The following is a 27,998-nucleotide window of genomic DNA, read 5'->3' as shown; positions in this document are numbered from 1 at the left end:
AGTATGTCATTGCTAAGAACAAACGTTTTGATGGAGACTCTTCATGTAGTTCCATAGTTCAGGTAGTCAGAACACAATTAACTAGCAAGGTCTTATTTTATTATGCTGGTGTTATGTCAACATTTTACATGAGAGATCAGATATACTCACTTCACTCTGTGGCTCCTGAATTACTTTGTAAAGAGATGAAATCAAAGCACTCTTATCTTTCAAGTTTGTAGCATAGCTGGATATCGATGCTTCTGGCAGTGTCTGAAATAAAAATATTATAACTACTAGAAAAAGCAATTTTTATCATTAAAATATAACAGCTATTTCAACAACCATTTTCGATTACAAGTTACTATTTATCAGAGTTCACTATAAAGTAAAACTTGTTTCACCAAGAAATCCTTACTATGGAAATCACCACATTTTCAGGACAACAAAACTGCAAAATGATAAAATACAGTGTCTTCTGGCAGACAGTTTCATACAGAACATAATGACAGTGGATGGGAATAGATAAAACCCAAGAGTTTCACAGGTGCAATTCCAGTGAAATTTCACTGTGAAATTTCAGTACTGTGAAACTTAACAGTTTGCAGATCCATACTTTAAAGAGTTTTCTCAAGACTGACTGTACACGGCTAGTGAACATTATTACAGGATATAGTATTACTCTGAAAGAACACAAACTCCAGTGGACATGAACAGCTCTAACAGTAAACAGATTTTCTGCCAATACTTAGGAGGGTAAAAATCTAATTTTTTTAACAACCCTTTGGAAGCTGTACATTTAAACTTACTATTCATAGCTCTTACAGTACTTCTTATCTGCAGGCCTTCAAAGGAGATCATACTCCTTTATACAGACAGGAAAACACATTCCCAGTGTATCTAAGCAGACCACGAGCAAAACCTATAGTCAAGTCTAGTCCATACTCAAACCAACAAGACCATTCATCTGTGATATGCATTTTCACTGCTCTGTATGTAATCCCAAAGAGGACAAGGAAAACAATCCTTTCAAACAAGACATTTGCATATATCACATTATCTCAGCAAAATCCAAGGTTACTATTTTTCTTCATTTTCTACAGCAACAAAGACTCTTGCATACTGCTCCAGCAGCGATTCAAACACTACTGGCTCAATATCTGAGAGTATATTACCTTGAACTCTGATAACCACTCCTCCACAACCCCAGTATCCACAGCTAACATCTTCCAACATCCGTTCCAAAACCTTCAGCCTGAAAGAATAGGCAAACACAGTTTGTGAAAACTATGTAGTCACTGCATTAAACAGATGATGAAAATTAAGTCCCTGTGAATATTTAAAGAATCTTATCATGCTTTTACTTGTTAACATTTCACATACTGACATTACTTTGAACTTTTATTCTACCTCACTTATGCAAGCTGCTGGAAGCATTAGGCATGGGAGTCTTCACACAGCAGTTTAATAAATTCCAAATATGTATTGCGTGGGAAGCTCAATAAGTCAAAGACTTGCAGAAATGGCATTTTGAAAACAGAAAATATTACCTTCTCAATTTCAATTTATTTTTCAGCTTACAGAACTTGAGAGAAAACTGTATGGACTCACTGAAGAGAAATGACTGTTTAGGTTTTTCCTAGTCAACTGCTATTCCTAACTTGGAAAAGGTCACTGAAATAAAGACTGATGGAAAACCTTTCAATCCTCCCCCACCGTGGCAACTGCAAGACAACGAGCCTGCTGCCTCAGCATGTAGCCTAAGATGGACTCCCCTGTCCAACATCCCGCACAATCTCAGACAGAGCAAGATCACCAGCACTAAGACTTGAACAGAAGAGATGCAGAGTGGCTTTTGAAACTCATTTCTGATTTCTCTTAATTTTTGAGAAAACACTTAAAAACAACTGTCCTTTGGAATGGCTTATTCTGAAACAGAGAGCAACATATCATTAAGATACAAAACTGTTAAAAGAGCAATACTGTGGGGGGTACCCTAGGCATAGGTAAACTATTCAACAATACACATTACCTTATCCAAATTGTGACCATGGATTTCAAATAATAACAAAATTAAATACTCATCTGTGGAAAAAATTAACACTTACTTGGTGAAATGTTCAGTCATGTGAGATATCCCATCAAGCTTTGCTTTGACAGTTTAACATTAGTTATGAAGTACTGATATCCAAGTATGGGCTTGCTGATGAATGACAAGCAAGGAAGAGGGGAATGGAAGAACTGCCTTGTATAACACAAATACAAATATTTTGTTCTGAAATCCAGACTGTAGTGGAATATATCCAGAGAATTTTAAGAAGCCTAAAGGGAGAAGAACCAGACATGATAATAGTGAGATCTCACTGTAACCCTCCAAAGCAAGGGGGAAAAAAAATACTTAAGTAAGGCTTTACTTAAAGAGAAAGCAACGAAAATCTTTCAATGCATAGGACATGGTTGTGAGGAAATGACTATTCAGACATGCACGGCAAAAGGAATAAAATTGAACAGGCTGTCCAGCAACTTCTTGAATCATTTTAATACAGAATAATAGCATAAGCAGCCAGAGATTTCCTCCCCCCTTCACTAGCACTATGATTTAATAAATGACCTGGTCAGGTGAAACCATGGGGAGCCAGGTAGGGCAATCTCCTCTTACAGCACCAGAAAGATACGCAAGTCTGCGCAAAGCATGCAAGAACAGTGCTTTCTGAGGATGAAAGGGGAACAAGGAAGGGCTAAGGAATTATAAGCCGCACAGGGCTAGATTTAATTTCTGGAGAAAACAGCAGCAGTAGCTGTAGACACCTAGCAGGTACAATGCAGGAGCAGCTCCACTAAAAGGCTTCTCCTGGCAGGTAGAGGGTTGGGGCAGCTCCATGAGAAGGATACCAGCAACATCAGGGGAGGTAGATGACAACCCACAGCCAAGCGAGGAAGTGGCAGACCAGGTTGGCAAGCAAAGCATACAGAGTGATGTAGGCAAGAGATACCTCGTAAACAAAAAACCAGAGCTAACCAGGGTCCCACCTCAAATGTAAGCACATATATAAAGCGCTGCCTGCAGGACAGCATGATGGAGGAAGTCTAATACCTTTTCTAGCAAATCAGCATGACTGAGTGCCTCTGTGAAGTGCCCATACACCAACACACAGGCAGCATGGCCACCAAGCAGGAGGAATTAGTGGTCTGCATGCAGTTGCAGGGCTATGATCTCAATGGGATCACCGAGACACAGCAGCATAGCTCACACGACCAGACTACTGCCATGGCTGGATATGGGCTCCTTAAGGACAGTCTGGGATGGTGAGGAAAGAAAGCTGCCCTTTATTTAGGAGAACAGCAGGGATGCATGGAGCTCTACCCTGTAATGGACGATGAAACAGCTGAGAGCTTATGGGTCATGGATGAGGGGGCAGACCAACATGGGTAACATTGTGGCAGGTGTCTGCTACTCATCACCTGATGAAGACAAAATATGAGAGACCTTGTTCATACAACTGAAGAAGCCTCACATTTACAGGTACCTGGTCCTCACATAGAACATGAACCACCCTGCTATCTCCTGGAAGGGCAACACAACAGGGAACAAGCAACCCAGCAGGTTTTCAGAGTGCACTGATTATAACTTCCTGAAAGAGGTTACTGAGGAGCCAACAAGGGCAGGCACTCTGCTGAACATCATAATTACAAACATGGAAAAACCGGGCAGTGATGTGAAGACTGGGGCAGCCATAGCTGCAGTGACCATGACATAGTAGAGCACAGGATCCCAAGAGGAAGAAGGATCAAAGCAAGAAGGAGGATCAAGAATGCTCAAGAATGGTTCACAGGCTTTTGCAAAAAATATCATCAGCAACAGGAAGACTAGGGCTCCATGGCTGAGTGGGGCAGAGGACCTGCTGACAGGAGATATGGAAAAGGCTGAGGTACTCACTGCTACCTTTGCTTCTGTTGTTACCAGCAACAGCAGCCCTCGGGAAACCCAGGCCTCAGAGCAGACGATTGCCTCAATTGCCAGGCTCAAAGGGCTGTGACCAGTGGCACAAAGCCCAGCTGGAGACCTGGCCTCACTGGTGTACACCAGGGGTCAATACCTGCACCAGGACGGTTTAACATCTTCATTAATGAAGATGGGTGGTGGGACAGAGCTCACCCCTCAGCATCTTTGCAGATAACACAAAACCAGGAGGAGAGCCTGGTACCCCAGAGGGGTCCTGCCATGCACAAGGACATCAACAGGCAGGAGACGTGAGCCAACACAGGAATCTCAGGAAGTTTAAAGGGCAACGCCAAGTCCTGCCCCTGGGGACAAACCACCCCAGGCACCAGCACACACAGGGGCCAGGCACCTGGAAAGCAGCTCTGCAGAAAAAGCCCTGGGGGTCTTCATGAACAAGGGGGACGTGAGCCAGCCACATGCGCCCTTGCAGCAAAGACGGCCAACAGCCCCCGGGTCACCAGCAGGTCAAGGGAGGTGATGCTTCCCTGTGCTTGGCCCTGGTGAGACACAGTTGGAGCACTGGGCTCCCCAGCACAACAGACACATGGACATACTGGAGAGAGTTTGGGAAAGGGCCACAAAGCTGATGGACAAACTGGAGCATCTCTCACAGGAGGAGAGGCTGAGAGAGCTGGGACTGTTAAGCCCGGAGAAGAGAAGGCTCAGGGGGGGTTTATGAATGTAGATAATTACCTGATGGGAGGAAGTAAAGAAGATAGAGCCAGGCTCTTCTCATTGGTGTCCTGTGACAGGACAAGAGGCAATGGGCACACACTGAAATACATTAAAAAAAGGGTTTAAATGTAATTTCATGTAAGGGTTATTGAACACTGCAAAAGGTTGCCCAGAGTGGCTGAGAAGTCTCCATCCTTGGAGACTTGAAAGTGAGGCTTTCAGGGATAATACTGTGTGCTAACACAAAGGCTAGTCCTGCTACAATTATTGAAGCAACAACCTCATCAGTTCCTACAGAATCACACAGCCTACTAGCCTTACTTTCATTCCTGTGAAGGCGGACAAAGGCTTTTGCAACATCTCATGCTTCAGCAGGGTTGACAATAGTAACCATTCCCTACTGAACCCCATTAATAGCACAAATGCCTGTGCTAATATTGACTGTTCAAAGCAAGAAACCCATGATTTAAAAGTGTCCAGAGGAGTCCTCAATACTCCAAGTCCATAGGTGAGACCACATTTATCAAAGAGATGCCTTTTTTTCCACCTATTTCTACTGATCCATCAAGCATTATTTTCAGATTAAAGGCTCCCAGAGAACACAGGATTCATTTGACCAGTAAAAACAATAAAAGCATCCTTGGCTGGCATTACCCACTGGATTAAGGACAATACTTCAAGCTTTTATGACTGTGTATTTGAAGGCAAGTCTTTTTTTGGCAAAAGCATGAACTTTTGAAACGAAATCCATAAAGCTGAACTAAAAGAAACAGGACAAAGTTTTTGCTGATCAGGTCTTTGATTTTTAAAGTAGCAGAGACATTCCATTGAGAGTTAAGGCAGTTGAGATGCACAGAAGATAAGACTGTCCTTACTTTACCTTCATACATTAAAAAAATGCATATACCCTTCTGAATACACTGTTTAACCTCAAGTACATATGCATCCACAGCAATACACGTTTGAGTGTCACAAATAAGAAATCTAATTTTATAATTATTTTCCTTGAAGACAAAAATTAAGATTATCTGTTAGACTGATCTCTCCCTAGAAGGGAAAAAAAGCCTCAATTCCACACATTTTGTGCCAGTTAAATAACAGATCAAGCTGGACTGCAACAATGTATGGACGAGTCAGCAAACCCAAGGCTGTTCTAAAGGAAGGATTAACAGATTTCAGTTAACAATACAATTTTTTGTGAAGCCCATAGAAAGTTTACAAAAAGTAACCCTAAATTGGAATTTTTAAACACAAAGTAGGCCAAAATAAGGCCTAATTTATAGCATCTGTTAACCTTTTACAGAAAAAATTCCAAAAGTGTTAAAAAAACATGCCTTAATTACAGCTCCATTCGAGTGGATTCAACTACAAGACATAGGCCGCTGTGAGCATTAGACGCCCCAGTCACTATGGAATTGAAGCAACATAAAGTGGATAAAGTAAATACATGCTACTTTAAAAAAAGCTGTAAAATTGTATTGAGAATGTACTTTATAAATACCAAAACTGTAATGAAAATTCAAACAATACATCAAGCACTACACAGCATTTCCTCCAAAAAAGTATGGTTTTAAGGTGCATCAGCATGTAATTTCCTTTGAATAGACTTTTTTCCTTGGTCTCTTCCTCTTAAGTCCCTGCAAAGAGTTCAGATAAGTGGAGTTTGAGAATTTCTTTAAAAACTAATTGCTTTTGTCCCCACAAATCAAACAATACTTTGACTAAAACTGACAAGCAGCTTCGAATGTCCCCATGCTCCTCATTCCAAGAGATTAAGACACAGAGTCATTTGGATGTCCTGATGGAAGACAGTTGCAGGTAAGAGGAAGATGACTCAAAGAAGATTCAAATGATACCACAAAATTATTTGTGACAGATCTCAGTAATGGTCAGGTTGTCACACCTCTGTTGAATTTTTATTAGACACATATATATTCTTAGCTGATATCATACATGAAGTAAAGCAACTTTAGGTGACAATTTCAATGCAAGTCTTACCACATTACTTCACATTTGCCACATGATGAAAGCATACAAAGCTACCGCAGCCCAGCTAACACATGGCAAATTTATCTGTGTGTTTATGCCTTGTGAGTTAAAAGCACTTTGAAGTATTTTCCACAAGACTTTCAACTTTGATTAGCAGCAAGAAATATGATTTATACTAAACAATGATTAACAAACTAGCTTTCCTAGTAGAACATCTATTTAAAGTAAGCATACATAAAGCCATACAGCCCTTACTAATCTCTAACATTGGAACCCTAGGACATATGCAACTTGAGCTCTAATATCAACAAGAGGAGAATAAGTCTAACTTACATTCCACTCAAAGTCTGCAATCCATTTTGATATAGCTTGAGGTAAGACTGTTCTCTGGATCTGTTCCCAAGTAATAAGCAGCCTCTGAGAGCTGTAAATTGATCTTGCTCTATTCTAATACTATAATAAAACTCTCCTTACATAGGAGATACCAATTTTTTGCTTTGTTTCAAGATGAGTAGTACAACTGGAATAGGATATCAAGCAAGTTTATCTGACAAAAGCAAGTCTTGTTTGGAAGAGACTTCTACGAAGTCTCTACAAAGACCATTCCTTTCTCCATTACAGCACATATACAACAGGAACTTAGCGAACTTACTGTTTTTAATAGAGGGGGGAGAAAAAGTTGCTATGTACTGAGCTGGTGGTGAGCAAGCCAAGATGAATTAAGATGTATTCTCTGGCAAACTTATTAATGGATCCATCTACTTAAATGGCTTCAGTTTTTCATACCTGTCACTCAAGACTTTTTTAATACAATAATATCAAATCATAGCCTGGAATGAAATCACAGACAACACATGCACAGGTTGTTCTTTAAAAAGAAGTTCTCACAATAGGTAGCTTTCCTATTCTTTAAAGCTACCCAGCCTTTGTAGAATTCATCCACAGAATGCATGTGTGTAAATGAAATTTGGATTAAGTACAAGGAGGCTGGACTTGGATGAAGAATGAACTCTTGAGTTCTGCAGAACTGACCTTCGGGAACCACAGTATTAGGCATTTGCTAGTGGAAGTCACAGAGCTGGAAAAAACAAAACCAGAAGCCAAAAACTGCTCAAGTCCCATCCTCTGGGAATTGCTGGAAGAGGAGGGAAGGCACATACTGTGTTCTTGCCTAATCCAAAAAGTATCTCCTTGGAAGTTTGTACTATTTGGTAAGAAAAATTTTTTTAGCCTAAGGAAAACATGGAGCAGAAAGTTAAGATTTTTATGAACCATCAGCCAAATTTGTCAACTCATTCCAGAAGATGAACAAAGTAAACTTGTGAGCATTCTGTTAGGATGTACCAGACCCATAAGAGATCAAGTCCCTGGTATGTGTTGATCTTGTATTCTATAGTAGTTTGTATACAAAAGTAGGGAAGGGACAATTAGGACTCAACTTTTCTTACCCTTTGAAGTGGTATAAGTAGTATTAAAAACTTTTTAATCAGCTCTACATCATACATCAAGTTCACTTAAGGACTACAGTCTATACTTAAAATTCATGTTGCTGAATCCTCTTCTCTCCCAGCTTGTTTCAGAGACAAAGATACAATCCTTGGTAAGCCTCAGAACAGGAAACAGCACTCAGGCAAGTGTATTCTTGAACGAATTGCCAAAGAAGAGAATGTATTTCCCTGATGCTAATGCACAACTCGTTCTAGTGATACAGAGATCTGTTCATTCACTATACAATTTTGAATATGGTCAAGTTATCCTGTTCAAACAGATACTTGTAGGTGCAGTAATGGGTAACAAATCATTCAAAGTCTCTTGAGAAAAGAAACTGATGCTACTGTGGACTCCAAAAACCACTCTGGCAAGTTTCAGAAACCACAAAGGCCAGGTCTGACTTCTTGACATTTTTCAAACTTGCACAAAGAAACAAAAACCCCATTGTGCTAAGCCTGAAACAGTCACATGCTCTATTCAAACACACAATGCAAGCAGTGCTCAAAGACTCAGTATCAAATACTCTCTGATAATTGCTATCTTCAGTGTAAAATCAGGCAGTGTCAACAAGATAGCTACGGTGCACCAAGAATCACTGACTCAGGCTCAACCAAATTCCTAAAACAACAAGAGATGGCTGTTCAGCATCTTCTAACAGGAGAACTAACAAGCATTAGGTGAAACTATAGGTGACAGGCTCAAAACAGAGGGATTTACCAGAAAACAATGTAAAGGAAGTATGTGTTGAGTCCCAAGTCCAAATACATGAACTTTACATAAATGCACAGAAAAAAGAAGCCTGGACACATTAATGAAAGAATCCATCCACAGCCACTAAATACATAGGCACTTCTTCCAGTTCAGAAAGTTGAAGTCAGAAGTTGCTCCCCCAGAACGCTCTTCCAGCTTCCTGTATCAGTTCCTTTCTAGGCCTCTATTAACAGCCACTGTTAGACAACGAGGTTTCAGAAATTCTGGTGTGATTCAGTATGGTCATTACTGCAGCCTTCTTCACAATATGGTAGTGAACCTATAGAAAGATAACTGTTTTGAACATGTTTGTTCCCAGTGGTTTGTAAAGGTTATTGAACCTTAGGAACTGAAACTGCAGTCAATTTGAATTTCATATTGCCAAGGGCATCTTTCAGTTTTGCTGCTTCCGCACCACCACCTCTGTCCGTGCTGGAAGCAATCACCTTATTTGCAGCTTACACTTTATATCACAATGTGGAACATCAGCCTTGAAGAGTCAGGGATCAATTAACCTTTCCATTATATAGATTTAAATAAGATTTCCTGATCTTGTGCACGTATGCTTCTTGACCAGTTTACACTTGGGAAACGACACAGTGACAGATATTTGCCCATCAAATGGAAAAGTCCTCCTGAATGACATGCATTACAAGTTTTTAAGATCATAGGCCTAATAATATTCAGCCACAGACAACACACTGCAATTCAGTTTTGATGACAGCAAATAAGGAAAAAAATTAATTACTCTAAAGAAAAAAAGTATATTAGACTGTATAGAAACTATAAATAACTGTCTTAAATGCAGTTGCTTCTTGTGCAAAGGATCCAGCACCATAGAATACTGACGCTTTGCAGCCTAGAAACCTACACACAAGTATTTGGCATATCAAACTATAAATCAGCCTTCTACAACCTTTCAATTCTCTCAATAGGAAAGGAAAAAAAAAACCACCAACCACCACCGACAGTTGAGGTCATAACGCCATTTACAATGCTGGCAAATAGTCATATGGGCACACATGACCCAAAACATTCACGATGAAAGCTTTTTAGAAAGTCTTGAGCAGAAGGTAGGATCCCTATAAGCACAGGCTTTTGAAGATTTTAATCCTGATCTTTGACTCCTGCCAATTATATTTGCTCAACTTCAGATTAGTAAACAACAATCACAAATCACCTTTGTACGTAACTAACCTTGTACTTGCCCTTTACCAGCAAGGAGATAACTCTTTCAAGACAACCAAATGACTCATGCTAGCTAAACAACTCACCAAGATAGAGATATGAGATTACACATTAATATATTCACTTGCATTTATACAAGCCATAGTAAGTCAGATTTATATTGTTAAAGCAGTACAAAAGTAGCCCTAGCAGTACAGTGCCAAACTGAAGTAAGATGAAGTAACTTCCACGCTTGAATTTTTTTTTTTTTTTATCCTACTTTACTATTTCTTCCTTGCTGCCGTCTGCACAAAAGCACACTGTAAGTACAACTGCCATACTGGTAACCGCAGAGTCAGCCAAAACTGACCACCTGTAAGCCAACTTACTCCGGTTACATCCCATTCTCCAGCTTGCAGAAGCCCTACTCTCTTTCAAGCTATTTCATTTGCAATATATCCTCAAGTGTTAGCTTTTCTTATCACCTGTAATATACCAATAGTTACATTCATTATAGAAAAATAAAACAAGAGCTATTACTTTCAAAACAGTTTTTCTTAGCAGCTGAAATACACTTCCTCTTTTGTTTTACTCCATGCAAACACTACTGTTTACATCTTATTAAATCTTTAAGAAAGAACAGATATAAACAGCCTAGCCTTAGATAAAATAAAATACATGTAGTTGAAAAATCTTGTCTTAAAGTATGTTCTTACTTATTCTGGATTAACATAGTTAACCATTTAACATATACAAAGAAAAATCAAGGTAATAACTATATGCATCATAAGGAAATAGAATTTAAAGTAACATTAAAGTGAGTACAAGAACAAGCTTAACCAAACATAACTGAAACAACAAAAAGAAATGCGTAAGAGGGAACAGTGTGCTAATACTACAAAAGTGACCTAATCCACACAGGTTTTCCAGTTTTTGCTTTAGCCACAAGATTCCATAGTATTAAAATAAAGGTATCTTCTTTATGCTCTGATAAGAACATAATAGAAAGCTTTAGAAATTTTGTCTGTTTTCTATGTATCAGCACTCCTGTAACTTGTGTCAAGAGCGTCTATGAGCAGGCAATACCGCAGTGCATGACACAGTGCTCTTACCACTTCTGTACGGGAAAGCAGTGCTGCAGAAGTTACCCACTTGCAAGAAACATTCTCTACAGCACCCCAAGCAAAGTAAATTTACTGTTCTCATGCATCCTAGTTTCCCTAAGCCCAAAGTACGCTACATCCCTATGAAGTCAGGAAGTTTCCCTGAAACCCAAAGACAAATTTAAAATAGTGAAATAGAATAAACTATGCAGAAAGAATAATTATGTTGCAGTGTTGCATACAAGTCTTGAACCAACCAATGGTTCTTCCAAGAGCACAGAGCATTATTGTGGTAGCAATGCCATGACATCTAGTTCCTTGCCTCCTCAAACTTCAGTGCTACTATAGTATACCTTTACTAGTAGTTACTTATTTATTCTAGCTGTTTGTGAAGTCTGTTTGCTGCAAACTAATTTTAAAAACAAGTTTTCCTTTCTAAGTGAAAATTGCAAGTCATCTCAAGTTAGAGTTTGTTCAGAACTTTCAGACATATCAAAAAGAAAGGTGTCAGGTAATTCAGCTGTTGGAAAGACTCTCAATGTAAAGCATGCATAAGCAGACGCTGCACAATAGCTTGAGTATGACCTAAAAAGCATGTGAAGAATTGAGCAGAGGCTGTACTTCACCTCTGAGCATCAACTGTTAAAGGCACAATTCCAACACCTTCTACCATTACAGCATGTAGTTTCAGCTGGAGCAAGTGAAGAAGCATTCATCCGACAAGTAGTTTAGCAGTGACTTATTAGAAGGAAAAAGACTCAGCTCACAAAGTAGGGACAGGAGTTTGAGCAGGCTCTTCACCTTCCATTTTTAATACTCTTCACCTTCTACTTTTGAGTAGCAACATTAAGAATGCAACACTATTGGCCAAAACTTCCCAGCTCCACTGGCTGAGAACGAGATTTCGGGAGATTCTGCCTATTTCCAACCCTATTCTAGGTATCTGCACCTCATTTAATTTGAAAGGCAGAGATGCCTACCTGCAAGCCAGAAACTGACTTTAGAAGATACTACACAAGCCCCATGAGGAAGAAATTTTGCAGCAGCTCTTGAGACTTCATTTCAACTGAATCCTCCTTCTGCCTCCACAAAATGCAGGAAGCCCCACAGAGAATTAGGTTGCAAAAGTCACAGGTGCTTCAGAAGTGACTTATTTTTATTTGCCAAAAATTAGTTATAAGTGCCAAGAACTTTTAAAAACAGTATTACTAGAATGAAAGCCATTTAAAGAGAATTCTGTCTGCTTTGAAATCATACTCTCCTTCGCCAGACAGTAGCACGTGTCCATTTAAAACTTCCCTCTACAACCTGGACTCCTACTCTGCAAGCATTCATAAGTTTTCACGTACCCACAAATACGAATTATCCTTTCAAAGCATTTCCACTTGTAGCTGAGGAAGTCCAACACATTGTATTTGAAACAAGCATGAAACCATGCTTTTGGCATAAGTCCTGGGATAGGTCAATGATTTGGATGTCCCAGAAACAGGCTTTAGAGAACTTAATACACTGCAAGAATAATCATTATGGCGTGTTTACCCAGGGTAGATTTAAAATATAGTGTAATAGCATCAGACATGATCAAATATGACTGCAATGGAAGGGTTTGATTTTACTTTTACTCCAGAGCATTTATTTTAAATGAGTGCTATGATACATCCCATCACCCTAACTCTACCAGTGCAGCAGCATTAGCATTCTTGATAACTTAATATTTGCAAAATATTATCTCCAGTATACCATTCTACCATTTCCCCAAAGATCATGAGAGAAAAGCAGGAACCTTGCTATTAGGAATACACCACAGATTTTATAGCAAAAAAGAGGGTTATGGTGGTCTAGTGATATGTGTTTTGGTAGCTCATTTTGACAGAAAAAAGCTAAATGAAGGTGCATTTTCCAGAGGAGGGGTACATCAATACTGAAAATCATCTTAGGATTTAGTTTGCTTTGAGTGGTTGACAATTGCTCCCTGTTAAGTTACAGAATTAAAATGATCCATCAACACATGCACATAATGCTGTGTTAAGCAGCTTCAGGAAAAATATGCTTTATCTCTCCATGGCAGTTTTCTCATTCTTCCTCATCCCTTCCCTCCCCCCTGCCCCCAACAGTCCTCCCGCACAAGCCTGTTATACTCACAAGACTGGACACGTTAATTTGAAAAACAATTCAGTGCACCTAAGAAGAACTCTGTGTATTTTAAATACTTTATAAGCAACAGAAAAACATGACTTCTTTAACTGCAATTTTTAAAAAGTAACAGCAGGACCCACACTTCCGTCTCATTCAGAAAAGATACATCCAACACATGAAATGCTCTATTGCCACATATAATTTCAATGCTGTAGTACAAAGTGTATGTGACTTGAAGTCTCAGACAATTTACTACCCTGTATGTCTTGCTCTGTATTGTAATTTAAAAAAAAAAGTCAAATCCCAAAAGCATAATAGTGGCAAAGCAGAAAAAAGGTGTTAATTGTCTCATTGTAGGGCATATTAATTTAGGTTGAATTCATATTAGATTAAAAAGCCCTTCAAGTAAAAAGTTCCCACTTCATGGAAGCATCTGAAGCTCAGAATATTAATTATTCCAAGAAAGAAATATAAGTCTAACGAAACTCAAGTTACACAGGTTCTAGAGAGACTCTTATTTGAGCAACTCATGTACAGATTTCCAGGGTAAATGGTATCACCAAGTAATCTGCTGTTGTTCCAAAGCCATAACAACAGAAAGTTTCTAATGAATTTATACTGAATGAATAAATTTATAGTGAATTTATCACTTAGGTAGCAGAAAACAGTTTAAGATTAAAAATAACAGAGCATGCATTAATTTTCTTTTCCTGTTTCTTTTATTTGCATTCTCATTAAATCTCAAGATGTCTTCTGCTCAAGACAGGCCTGATTTCTAAGTGCATTCTTTAAGACTTACGTATCTAGTATTTCCAGAATAAGCGAGCAGTACTTCAATATTCAGTTACAAATTCAGAGCCCTGTTTGGAGCACAGACTTCATGATTTAGAGCCTGACAAATATTTCTGTAGCCTAACAAAGTAGTCAAAATTTGTTTATATAATAATCTGAAGTCTACAAACTTGGAACTTGATTTAGTGTATTCTGCTTACAAGCGGCAACTGAAAAGTCACTTGAATGGCAGATGCAATTATGACAATACATGGAAATTGGTCACTGACCACACATGTATTTGGGACACAGTGGACTCAAATGAACCAGAGCTGAACGACATCAATACAGCTTAACAACCCTAGGAAGCAACATTATGTTCATAAAAAACTGTCATACCCATAGGAAAGAGGAGTTGCAATGAACCAAGAGCAAAGCAAGCTATATCACATGAGAGGAAATAACAAATATAATTTCAGTGAATGGCCACTTTTCAAACCATATGATATTTGGGAGGTGGGAGTTAATAACTGCACAACACAAAAGGATCATACACCTATCATTTAAAATCAGTAGACACATTTAAGGCACCTCTTGAAGGGTAAATGTGGCATCATTTGGTTCCTGTTTCATCACTCAGTTAACTTCCTATTCACACTTTTGGCAGTTCCTCTGCTTACTGTACAAGCAGGGACCTTTTGGGTGTTCCTTCTTCCCTTCATGTCAAGTATACCCACATCCTACTGCTGCTACTGAATTTATACAGGACTTTTATTTTACCACACCGAAAAGCAGTTATAAATGGTTAAGTGAGTTAGTCCTTGTCACTGTTTCACTGGATTGCTGCAACTTCATGAACAGAGGTGAACTATCATCCACTTCTTTGCCAGAACAGGACAAAACATCTAAGACACTTTAAAATACCACTAAAATGGGAATGAATCAAAGATTTTCATTACTTCCTTAAGGAATGAATGAATGTATGCATTATGCATGCAAAGGAACTGCACAGTTTAGAGATATTCTCTGATTAAGTTTCAGGTGGAAAATCCTTATCAGTTTTAGCTGTACAGCTACAGCTTGCCAATAACAACAGTTTGGGATAAAATATCACTGCACAAATAACCATTACATTCTAGTAAGAACTCTTGGTAACCAGTGCAAATGCATACACTTCAGACACTCTTAAATTTCGGCATAAAACAAAAAGAATAATATTGAAAATACATATGCCAAACAAAAGTCACTAAGGCAGCAAAAAAAATTAAAAGTAGCAGAGATCGCTAATCTACTCAGTCAATCTCTAACATGATGCAAAAGTGCTGGAAGCGTAGTTCTGCTGTATTTGCACACATCACTGAAAATTCAACAAAACTTCAACCAATTCTAGCTGAAACAACAGAATTCTGATACTTCAAGCAGTATCATTAAGTACTCTGCAAAACAGATGTTCCCTTTGTTGTGTTTCACTAAGTAACATGACAAATTTGATTGTCTGAAGTATAGTGTCTCATCACAACGACACTGTGGTGAAAATACCCATCATTTACAGTACTGACACAAAATGCTGCTGAGAAAACAGGTAGAGGGGAAAGAAATGTGAATTTTTTTCCTCAGCTTTACAACTAAATGTAAATCACATTCTCTCAAGACGGGCAGGAATTAGTAAATACTACACCAGCACTGGCAAAGCTACAGAATGCATGTGGAAGAGGATGTGCAGAATTACTGTCAAAAGCCTCTCACCTGCTCCTCTGGCTGCTGCACTGGGAATTTAGTTCAAAGCAGGAAAAAAAACACAGGAGCCTATTAGTCTTTCTAGACCTGACATATGGAGTCAATATAATTAGGAGCATGAGAGATGTCAGTGGAAAGACTACAGCTTATTGAGCCTAAAAGCTGTAACTGAGTAAAAGCAGTAGCATGTCCACAGCACATGACATGAAGCAGGTAGGTATTTTGGCACAACCTAAAGAAAGTCAGTAAGAAAGGTATTATTTTAACTGAGTAGACAGTAGTTGGTTCAGCCAGATGCACTGCTAACCACAAACTGTAGGAGAATACTCAGAATTTCACTGACAAAATCCAGTGTAAAGTTACTGTAAGGAACATAAAATTGTTGCTTTAGCACTAAGTACCAAGAGCTAAGGAATTCCCTAATATCACTCTTCCCTACGCTTTCAAAAAAATTTCCCTTCATCAGCCTAACACAAAATATATGACGTTGCAGTCTGATTTTGCAACCTACTTCAGCTCTGGAAGAGTAACACAATTTCCTTCAGCCAGCAAACACTGAGAAGGAGCGTTACTGGGGGAAAAAGTTTTCATTTTTGTACCTGAAGATCCTATAGCCTGCTTCCTCAGATAGAGATGTTACTATAGTATACCCAACATGTCTTACATGATAGATTGTTTGAAAATATTCACAGTATCCTAATTTTCAGAGATGGTGGCTGGTATTAAAAACCTGTTAAATGCAGTTTTTTAAGATTTATTAGGTCAACTTAACACTATTACACATATTCCAGTCATTTCCTTTAATATAGCAAATACTGTAGGATTAAAAAGAATTAAAAAAACAAAACAATTGTCTTTACATGAGAACAGGATTCAAGTACTTGAAAACAAACTACAGTGATATAGTACAGCCTTGTCCATTAACCAGACATCCATGAAGACCTTATATTATCCAGCACTAGCTTCTGTACAATACTCAGACTGCTAGATAGCTTAATTATTGAGTATTAGATTTAATTCTCTATCGCATATTTAAAGTGTAACGGACTTCTTCCTCCCTTTCTAAAAAAAGAATTGCACTAAAATATAGTAATAGTCCTGAATCATGGTGTTTAGTGTTAACAAAAATATTAAAGTCATATGCACTATTCATCAGGTTGAAGTTAATGCCTTGCTGAAGCATAAATATTTATCCAGTGCAAACAGCAGGAAACCTTAGGAGACAGCATGGCTTTAAGCACTGAAGTGAGTTAATTAGTATCCAGTGTGGCTTCAGAGCATACTATGCTATTTTTAATTAAAGGTTAGCTTCCAAATAGAAAAAAGTAACAAAATGTAAAGGATATCTTATCTCCTACCTAAGAGTCTTTAATAGCTATCAAAAGTGCCCAAAATACACAGTTTCTGTCACTAAATTTAGAATGAGAGCTCTTGTGCCAATCAGGATGCAATACTGATGCAAAAGCGACTTGCATCAGCAATAGGCATGTTTTACTACTCAGCTAGTACTGCTTTTACCTAAATTTCTTCATTATGCTTAGATTGCTACACAGCATTTCATATCATCAGAGGTTCGAGATGGAATAACACAAACATACATCTGTTTTGGAGAGATAACCCATTTCCAGTCTTCCTCTCAGCAGCAATGCTTGTCATTTGAAATAAACTAAGAAATGTTTTCATGCATGCCCTTGCTTTTCATGGCATTCTCCATACAGAAGAGTGATGATTATTAAGTATCTGTCCAAATTCCACACGCTTTATCGATTCCAGTTCTAATAAATAATACTCCTAGTAACGACTGTTTATTGAACTCACTTGTATTAAATTTGTACACCATTTAGAAGTTACACTGAAGTCTTATAAACAGAGCCCTTAATTTATCACACTGAAACAAATACACCAACAACTTCCCATTTCTGGCACTGCAATGACAAGAAAGGGTCACATTCAGACAATTTCAGTACTCACTTGGGCTGTAAGTTATGCTGCTTTCATTAACTACCTTTCCAGTTGTTACCAAAGCACTTAAGTTCATGTGGGGATGCGTCTAAAGAAATCACTGTAAATAACAGCCTCCCTCCCAGACTAAGCTGACATTCTATTTTTATTCTGCTGCTCTTGAACATGGTCCCAATTAGGACAAACGCTTCACAACAGTTTCACCAGAAGTACAAGAAAACCCTTCATATCCCACATTACTTTAGATGCACTATAAATTGAAAAGTACTATAGTTGTTGGACCTTTCAGATGTTGGTTATTTTTCTAATCTAATCCAGGAGTATTTGAGTTTTCATGCTAACAAAGTTCCAGCACAAATTCTGATAGAAATCTGATGATTTACAATAAGTACAAATGCAGAAGCATTTCACCCCTCAGCCTCATGGAGAACTTTTTAAATTTCACCACTGTTTTCAAATAACTTCAAATATTTTAAGTGTCAGTTATTTATAAAGAAAATCTTGAGAGCATGTAGAAGTATTTAATCTTAAAAGCATGTGTGTGTACACTTACAATATACATTATAGAGTATAGGGAAGATTCTGGTCAATGCAGGAACTAATAAAACATTTTAATGGCATGCAGAGCTTGAGCAGCCTAGAAGCTTTAAACACGGCCTTGCAGCTATACGCAGTGGCTTACACATTCAAAACATTTTCATACTTCAGTATTCCTTGTCTTCAACGACACCAGTCTGACACAGATTTCAGTCCTTATCCTGACACCACTTTGTTATTGCCTTCCAAGATTATCTCAAGAAGCATTTCAAACAAATTAATCCAATTTAAGTTCCTAATTAACTGATGCTAATAAAAAAATGCTTTAATTCCAACACTTTCTCCACTCCCAAATGTGCATTTAATAGGCCATCATTTCAATTCTGGCAACTGAGGACAGCTAACTGCCAAAATGGACATTTTTTTCTGGAAAAGAAAGAAAATATGGATTTAAAGAAAAGCTATCATGCCTACAATTCTAAATAAGGGGGGCAGGGTTATACTTGCATAATTAAACAGAACAGCATTAACAAATTAAAAGCCACAATTTTGTTGAGCAGGAGAACTATTAGATTCCAATAAAACAACAAATACTTTCAAGTACATCCTACCAAGTACAAACCAAAACACTGAAAAACGCTGCATACAAAATGCAGGTTTTAAGCACATTGTATTTTCACAATACCATGGAAGAAGTCTTAGCGATTACACAGTCACTCCAGTCATCAAGCTATTACACCTCAGAAGATAAATACAAATTTGCAGTCTTCAGTTTTTTTAAAGTGTAAGAGATTCAGATTCTAGTTCTCCTAAATTCAAAGAAGACAGAGCATACACACAGTGATGGTCATATCATCAGGCTTCTCGTTTCCTATACAGCATGACAGGATCTCCTGCTTAAACTTCATGCATATTGCTCCCGGAAGACTGACTGCTTAGTAACTGGTAACACTGTAACACACAAGTGCAGTGATTCATACACGTAATCTCCATTTATGCTAACGAAACTACCCGCACAAATCCTATGGCAGACTGAAGTATAAGCTTTGTACCCAATCTTGCATTTGCGAGAGAGGAAGCACGCCAGGTTACACAGAGAGCATATTTGCCTAAGCGAAGGCTTGGGAATGAAACCTGACCTGGTGATCCACCTAACGGATTTAAGTCTAAGCTGTTCCCAATATAGGCTTTGTATGTTTGCAGTGCCCAGGTGATCTTTGTTAAGAGTCCAAGTGCTACTGCATTTTAATATTCTCATCAACATAAACATTTAAGCCTCATGAAAGTTTTATTTGAAAGCCTCAAATATAAAGAGTACTCCACAGGCTCTTAGTCCCAAAGGAAAGCCTGGGAACTGTGACTTTTCTCTTACAAATCACGCAGATTTCTCAAACTATGCATCTTCCACAAAACCTGAAAGAAAACGGTGTCACATCGGGCCATAAAATGTATGTTTATTTTCTAATTGAAATAGCCAGACGTTAGCCAACATTTGATAACTAATAATATAAGTCTCCAGAATGAACAAGGTGATTTTCACATTGCATGTATTAAAGTCAGTGACAGGTTAAGAGAGAACCTAATATTTACCTTAAGGCAGGATTTAATGAAAATGCATTTCGTGACACGAACATAGAGAGAAGGTTCAAGATATTGGGGTTTTACAATAACAGGTACTAAGAATTAGACCTTAATTCAGCAACTTACTATTAGGTTTGATACAGTCATAACATACGCATCAGTAAATGGGCTCTTCTCCCAGCTTAGAGCCAGCCCCATTGTGCTAAGTAAAATACAGATGACACATACCATTTGTAGTGCCTAGTCTTGCAATATCTCACGCACATGCTTGTTTGCGATACAAGTCCTTGCAAAATTAGAATCCAAGTGACTTAACTACCCAGCTATGCCTGTGAACATGTCTACCATAGACTCTCTCAAGTGAAAGAGAACCCTCCCATTCAGGAGACTATGGCAGAAGTTCAACATGATTCTGCCCATGAAAGCCTTTTTCCCTGTAAGAAGAACTCTGAATAAGTTTTACTGGTACCTTTAAAACAGCTCAACACTGAAAGGAAGTGAATTGCTACAGTTAACAAATCATCTGAAGCACTACTGAACTTCCTCAAAATTCACCCCTCTGATAAAAGGCCTGTTAAAAGTACCTTGTCTCACAAAGAGATTATCACAGAAGAGAAGCAGCCAAGTTTTGCATTTCAAAAGTAGTATTTCCATATTGTCTTCTTACTCTGGAGGAAAAAATATGCCCAAGAACAGTGCCAGATGGATCTAAAACTCCACTTCAAAGTATATTACTCTTACCAAAAGTATTCCACTGATGAAAGTAAAATAGATTGGAAGTTAATTTGACCAAGCATTACAACACTACTTTTCACAACGTAAAAGAACTTGTTCGAAGGTGGAGAGGACAACAAAAGCAATGCACTGTCATAGAGGAAAGTATTCTGTGGAAACCACAAGCTTCTGAAAAGACACTGTAGCATCTAGCCGCATTATTGGAGGGAAAAACTGCAGAAAAGCCTTTTAGATGCAATGAAAAGCAATCACCGATGTCATTCTACACTTTGCTACATAAAACTGCTTTTTGCTTCTTTGCAGTGTTCAAGTTGCTTTTAAAAAAAAAAAAAGGCTAATCACCAAATCTGAATTTGCAGCTAACAAACCTAACAGCAACCACTTAATAGAAACTTTATTTTGTTCTTCTGTAGTTGTCTTCTCATGCACTAGCCGTGTATATTAAAAATTGTGAAAGATCAATGCTAACAAGACTTAATAGTCCTCGAGTACACAAATCTTTTCCTTGTGAACTTAAGACTTCAGGAGCTTTTTCAGGATAGAGTTAGAATTCAATTGGACGGGAAACAAACGTGATGGCTTTCGGGACTACAGGGAACAAGACAAGTCCACGGGCATTACCTCTGCTTTTACCATTACCTTTAAAACACAAAGCACATGGGAAGTTCCTTCAACTTAACGTACGTAAAGTTAAATAATGAAGCCTACACAGGCACAACCCCTTGCAGTCTGCGGCACTTCCTACTTACAAACGTCAACCGCAAACTCTCAGCAATTATAACTGTTGCTGCCACCTCTCGCATCTCTACCCGCGGACACCGAAGTCAACGCGGCAGGAGAAAAAAAAAAAAAAAAACATACAGAAAAGATGGGTTAGAATGTATTTCAAAGCACGCCACTAAACTACGTCCTAAATCTTCCCACGAGCAGGCACACGCGCCCAGCACAAGGAGCGGGAAGTCTGCTGCCAGGCACCACGCTGTCTGCCCCCTGCTCCGGGGAGACGAGCGGGAGCAGCTCCTTTGTCTCGCCCGCAGCCGGCTGCTCGCACCCCCAGCTGCCTTCTCCAGGCGACACAAGTAACCGCTGCCCCGCCAGCCCCGGCGGGGCCGCCGCCGCTTCCCCCCTCTGCTCTCCCCGATAGCCGCCCGGGAGCCGAGCGAGAGACTGGGCGCGGGAAGACCCCGGCAGGCGGCCAGACGCGGCCGGGATGCCGGCGGCGCCCCGGGGGGACGCTGAAGCCGCTCCCCGGAGCACCATCCCGCGGCCCCGCCCCACACCGGCAGCGGAGACCAGCTCTCCCCGGCAAGGTGGGAGGGGGCCCGCCGAGCCCGTCACGGCCCTTCCCCCGGGCCCGCCACAGCAACTCCGCCGCTCCCTCCCTCCCCGCGCCCTTCACCCACCGCCGCCCCCTCCCTCCCCGCGCGCGAGCCCGGCGGGTAACGGCCGCTCCAGCCGCGCGCCGACGGTTGCCCCAGGGCGGGGCGGGGGAGCCCGCTACGGAGTCGGCGCGCGGGACGCGGAGCCAGAGGGGCTCTCTTCAGCCGGCCGTTAGTTGCCCAACGGCCACAACCGTCCCGCCGGCGCAGAGGGCTGCCCCAGCCCCAGCGCGGGAAAAGTTGGCTCCGCGGGAGCGGCCGCTAGTCAAACTCACCCCTCCCGCCCGGCGGCTCCTCCGCCGCCGCGGTCGCTCGCGGACTTACTCGCCCGCCGGGAGCGACAGCGGCGAGGGCGGGCAGCGGTGGGCCGACACCGCCCGACCCCGCCGCTGCCTGGCGGCGGCCGCAGCCAATGAGAGGGCGAAGCGCGGTCACGCCAGCCAATAGGATGGCAGAGCGGACAGTGCGGGCGCCCGCGCCCTCCTCTCCCCCAATGGGTGGTGCTGCCCCGCTCCGGGGGCGGGCGGCGGCGGCGGCGGCGGCGGCGGCGGCGAGGCTGGGCGGGTGGGGGCCGCCGGTCTGTGAGGGCGCCCCGGGGCGGGGCGGGCAAGGCCGTTTGCGGCCGCCGCAGGCCCGGAAACGTGAGAGGCGGCGGCAGCCCCGGGGGAAAACAACTCATTGTTTCCCCGCCGGGGCTGAATCGGGAACGTGACTCCAGCGCCGGGCAGCACGCAGCCCCGCCGCGGGGGAAGCTGAGGCGGAGCCCGGGGCGCTGGGCAGGGTCGTGCCCCGGGGGAGATGCTCCCTCCGGGGCAGCGGGAACCGCCCGCTGTCGAAACTGCCCTGCGAGCGCTGGTGGGAGCTGTCACGCAGAACAAAACGCGCGGCGGCAGCGCTTGGGATGGGTTCGAGGTGCGCGTATTTTACCGCTGTCCGAAAACACACACCCACACCCCTCCCCCTCGCCCCCCCTCCGGCTAACATCGCGTACAAATAAAAATAGAGCTGGCGATAGGCCGACTAATGAGACTACAAAGCAAAATAAAGTCTTTAACTTCCCCAGCCCTAACAAAGAGACGATTATACCGGCTGACAGCTCTGCAAGGGATGTTTCCAGGCACCTTAATGAGAATGCCTCATAACTGAATGCCTCAATTTTTATCAGGCGTGTCTTTATTATTATTTAGATACTGGATTCTTATCACCCTTCCCAAAGTGGAGCAATTCCACAGCACTCTAAGGCCTTTTTCAATTACAAGTACTCTTTTTTTTTTTTGTGGGTGGTTTTTTTTTTACTGACTTTATCCTTGGATTGCTCTGAAGAATAATCTTGAAATAAAAGTGAATACTGCATAATTAGCTACTTTTTGTTTTAATTAAAGTTCAGTTTACATTTTTTGTTACAACCTGAGTTTCTTTGCAAGTATGCTTTGAGGATTAAGTTTTAATCCTCAGAAGCACATGCTTATGGTAATCTTCAGGATTAATAAAGATTAAATTAATCAGTAATCTAATTGCTGTGTAGTGAAACCGAGGCAAAGAGGTTGTGATTTGGTCAGCATCAAATACCATGTAATGACAGAGCCCGAATTAGCTCCACCAACACTTACTGTCACAAAGCGTCCCATACAATTACTCATTTAAAAGCTGTGCTCTTCTATGCCTTACCAGCCTTAATTTCCTAAATGACTCTGTACAGGCAGATAATGTGTTCACGCAAAAGTTTGACTTCCCTGCAGCCTTGAACCTGAGAAAATGGCAGGTTCAATGCATTTCTTCAAGATTTCCTGGCCATTCTGTGTATGTACATTAGTATCTTTTTGCCTGAGCTGTATCTAGACTTGTGCTATTGTACCATTCATTTCCATAGGTATCTAGCATATCATTTTAATTTATTGACAATAAAATGTATGCGTTATTTTCAAGGATCTTTTATAATACAAATTATAATACATAAAAACTGCTTTTAGAATATAAATGTCTTTCTTACTAAGCCATTTGTCTTTAGAGTACTCCCACTGTGTTATGGTCTAAATTCATTCTGGCATCAGTTTCTATGACACTGGATAAAATAGGTCTGTTTTCCTGAAAAGAAAGATGATATTAGTTCCAACAAAGGTGTAAAAGAGCTTTATTATTTTACTAAGATGAAGAGAGACAATTCAATGCCATAATCTTAGGAACAACCAAATGGAACTTTATGCATGAGATAATAAATTTCTGCCTTAGAAAGAATATACATCTGAATCACAGCCAGAATACTTAATGGTTTTGGGGTTTTTTAAGCTCTTTATCTGAGTTTCTCTGCATTTCCACCACTATTTCTGCCAACAACAGTGCAGGCATACGCAGCTCCCACCACAATGTGTTTCCCACCTGCTGCCTGTACCTATTCCTGAGACCCTTCTGGTTTTCAACCCAACAGTTACACAAAACACCAAATCAATTCAGTTTGAAGAGAACCAAGTAGAAAAAACAAGTTTTTTTAAACACGATTCTGTTCCCTGAGCTGGTTTACCACTCAGTCCTCCAGTTCTGAGGGCAGCGTGGACCAAAGAACAAGCAATGGGAGCAAAGATAGAGCAGCGCAGGAGTTTGTTAGCCTGCATCCTCAGACCCAGCATATGTACAGTGTCAGGAGGGAGACTGGGTACTGATGTGGCTTGTGACACAGATGACATACTAAGTGACCCTGATAATTGCAAAGAGATGTACTGAGATCATACTGTCATTAGTTATTAATTTTACTCTTAATGTGTTATGACTCTCATGATTAGTAAAAGTAATGAATCATCCACAAACAAAAGGCAGGCAAATTCTTCACACGCAGCATATGACATACATTAACAGTTCTGCAATGTCAGGTCACATTATCAAAAGAAAATAGTTCACCTTATATTACTTCCACAGATTTTAATAACTCCTAAATTATTTTAGTGTTTCAGGCATTCTTACCACATTAGCCTTAAATATTCTAAATGCACAAAACTGTATGCAATACATTTTCTTTTTACTGTGTTTATATTTCTGTGCATAGATGTGCACATCACTTACTGCCTTTTAGTCTTGTGTTTATGGCAGGTTTTTTGCCATTAGCACTCCATTTCAAATTGCCCTCTAAGAGGAAGGCGACAAAGAATCAGAACTTTTGTTCCACTTCCCCAGCAGTCAGGGCTGCTCAGTGTTGTTTCAGAAACAGTATTTCCATGAAGAAGTTTCCTTTGGATTTCATAAAACATTCTCATTGCTCAGGAACATAATTTGGAACTTACAGCTTCTGCCTGCTTCATTATTTTTGGTCTGCACGTTTTCATTATGAGTTCTCATATTTAGATTGCGAACTATAATGGAGTTGTAAGCTTCTTTAAAAATAGAAATCCTTGATAAATAAATACTTAACAACCGTAATCTCTGTCATATGACCACGTTCTTAAAGCTCAATTCAACACACAGTCCGTCTTTAAAAGATAGTACATCTGGACCCCGGGAAAAAAATAGCTGTTATTTCCAGTCATCTGATCTCATACCAAATCTGTAGCCTGTAAGACACCGAGAAGGGCATTGTTTAGGGAGAGAGGCAGAACTCCAGAAGTGACATTTTGTCGGTCCTCTGTCCCAGTGCCAGCCTAGGCCAGGCTGGCTGTGACCGTAACAACTGCACACGCTGCTAGACGGATGGCAGCACCATTGTGGAGCAGTCCTTCTGTTTCGGCTAGGATGGAGCAACGCTAGCTGCAGAATTAAGAGCAGTCTGTAGCCTTGATTAGAAATTCAGCTAACATTTTCAAAGATGCCCAGAACTCGCATTGCTCTCCTACAGAGCCTTTGATAACTCCACTAATTGGGACTATGAGGAAGCATCGAATCAGCAGAGTTCCAAGAGCTTTGTATCAAATGCAGAGGGCTCTGGAGACTCCTGGTCTGACATCCTCCATGAAAACAGTTTCAGTAACCAAAGCATGTAAAAAGTCAGGGAAAAAAGTAAAAAAAACATGCTGACCTAGGAACAAAAAACCAGATATTCTGAAATTTCCTTTCAAATAGAAGAAGTCAACACTTTCTGCAAAAACACAAATTCTGCAATTTTTATTTTGGGAGCTCTGAAACAACTGACAAATAAAATATTTTGACAATGTCAGATGTTTAGTTTTGACTTATGGTTTTCCTCTTAATATTCTAGTTTCAACCACAAATAAAATATTTTGATAGCTTTCTCTTGAAAACATAAATGAAACTGATATCTTCCTACACAAAGTTACATTTTATCAAATCCATGTTTTGACAGAAAATTGGTCTAGCAGAAAGCTCTTTACCAGATCTTCCAGGAAAGTGAAAAATCACTAACATCTGTTTGACTCTGAAACACTGAAGATCTCACGGTCTCAGATTTCTCATATTATCACAAAACATTTTAAAGGAAAATGTTCAAGAAAGAAGGCCTCTATAAACATTTTGTTTGGTCAATTGATTGAATAAAGTCCTTTTAATAGAACTTCAGATTTAAAAAATGATACATTGGCATAGAAATATAAAAACCCCATTTCCTTTACTTCATAATTTATGATAAGTTTTATTTATTCTAAGTAAAGATAGCTTTTATCTTATGCTTTTTACTGACCTGGAGTTCTCCTTAGGTCTCCTTACTTAGTCTTTCTTGGCAAAACTTACACACAGACATAATGCTACTATACCTTGATTTGCTAGTATTGCAAAGAAATATTTATTACAAAAACACTGTAGTAGAATTAAAAACAAAATAGTTAATTTATTCTACTATTCAAAGGCTTTCCAAAAGTCTAAATTCACATAACTCAAATTTAAAACCAAGTTTGACTTGCTGTTGAAGGCCAGTTCTCTAAACAAGATGTTCCATATCAGTATTTTGCACTAAGGGATGATGCTTACAACACTAGAAAATAAAACATAATAGGTCCTGATTTTGATTAAATTTTAAGAAGAAACTACTATGAGGATTTGATAACAGAAAAAGCTTTTTCTTACTGTACCACTAATGTAAGGGAAAATTTAAAAAACATAGCAACCAAATCATAATAAGCATAAATAATGCATAAACTATCCTTAGTACATGAGCGCTAGGAAATCCATTACTTCTTCTTCCTCACACTTCAAAAGCAGAGGTTAAAAGCACATATGTAGATTTGTAAGCGCAGCAGTTCACAAGATTGTTTGAGTGGAAAGACACAAGCATTGCATCAAAGCCTACGTAGTCCAGAATCCTAGAAACAACCCCTTGAGGTAAGGGAGGGGAAGAGGAGAACTATGCGGAGATGGCTCTCATAAGAAGTACAACCAAACACACAGCATCATGACAGAAATGAGAGCAGGAAAGGCTGTATTTGGGAGGGGGAAGCTGGAAGAAGGTGACAAGGATCCACCACAGCACAGCACCTCCTGTGAGTCCTGTGGCACATCACCCCTACAGCACCACAATCCTCCCTGCTCAGCAAAGTACCAAAAGAAATACTGCTAAGCACCAGGCCTTTTATGCAACATCCCTACATTGGTATTAGCAGCTCAATTAAAGTATCACAGCTATTTTAATTATCACAGCTGAGCTGGATTTCCTCTCCCTAACCACAACTGTTTGTGGTGCTTGACTGGGGGTTCCTGCTCGCTGTATAAACAAGGAGGAGCAGGGGGGGCTGGTGGGGATGTTGTGAAACTAAAAAGGGAGAAAGATGAGGAAAAAATGATGCAAGGCAATCCAAGGATTTTTACATTTTCATGGTTCTTCAGATGCTCACTAATTGTTATTCCTACAGAAAATTCCTCTCCCAGCCCACGAGTGCCTGGGCATGTTGACAGTATTTTGAGTGTGTGTATTTATTGTCTTGCTGCTGGACAATAGAAAATGAACAGCTCAGTTCACAAGGGCTGTCAGACACCCTGACCAGCCCAAGAGTTGCATATTCTTTTCAGGAGATGCTTACAGTCATGAGTTGTCTCCCAGTGAGCAAACCAACCCGTGTCCCATCCTGCCTC

At 40.2% G+C, this 27,998-nt stretch overlaps 1 protein-coding gene across 4 annotated transcripts in view; it reads right to left on the bottom strand.

Moving 5' to 3' along the window:
* HYCC1 (hyccin PI4KA lipid kinase complex subunit 1) overlaps positions 1 to 22,303 on the bottom strand; it is a 49,110-nt gene extending 26,807 nt beyond the window's left edge. For 3 of the 4 annotated variants that reach the window (XM_050890986.1, XM_050890990.1, XM_050890989.1), the window contains exons 1-3: positions 2,088 to 2,250; positions 1,155 to 1,234; positions 151 to 252 (exon numbers count right to left, since the gene is read on the bottom strand). In XM_050890986.1, the coding sequence (XP_050746943.1) occupies positions 151 to 252; positions 1,155 to 1,205 (153 nt within the window). In that variant the 5' untranslated portion in view covers positions 1,206 to 1,234; positions 2,088 to 2,250. Of the gene's footprint in view, positions 1 to 150; positions 253 to 1,154; positions 1,235 to 2,087; positions 2,251 to 22,270 lie in introns of those variants that run through there. The other variant, XM_050890987.1, reaches the window with a different exon arrangement.
* Between the last annotated feature and the right edge of the window lie 5,695 nt (positions 22,304 to 27,998).

Source organism: Gymnogyps californianus, chromosome 2, assembly GCF_018139145.2.
Source record: "Gymnogyps californianus isolate 813 chromosome 2, ASM1813914v2, whole genome shotgun sequence".
In the NCBI taxonomy this organism is placed as follows: Eukaryota; Metazoa; Chordata; class Aves; order Accipitriformes; family Cathartidae; genus Gymnogyps; species Gymnogyps californianus.
This window is presented reverse-complemented; position numbering and strand designations above follow the sequence as displayed.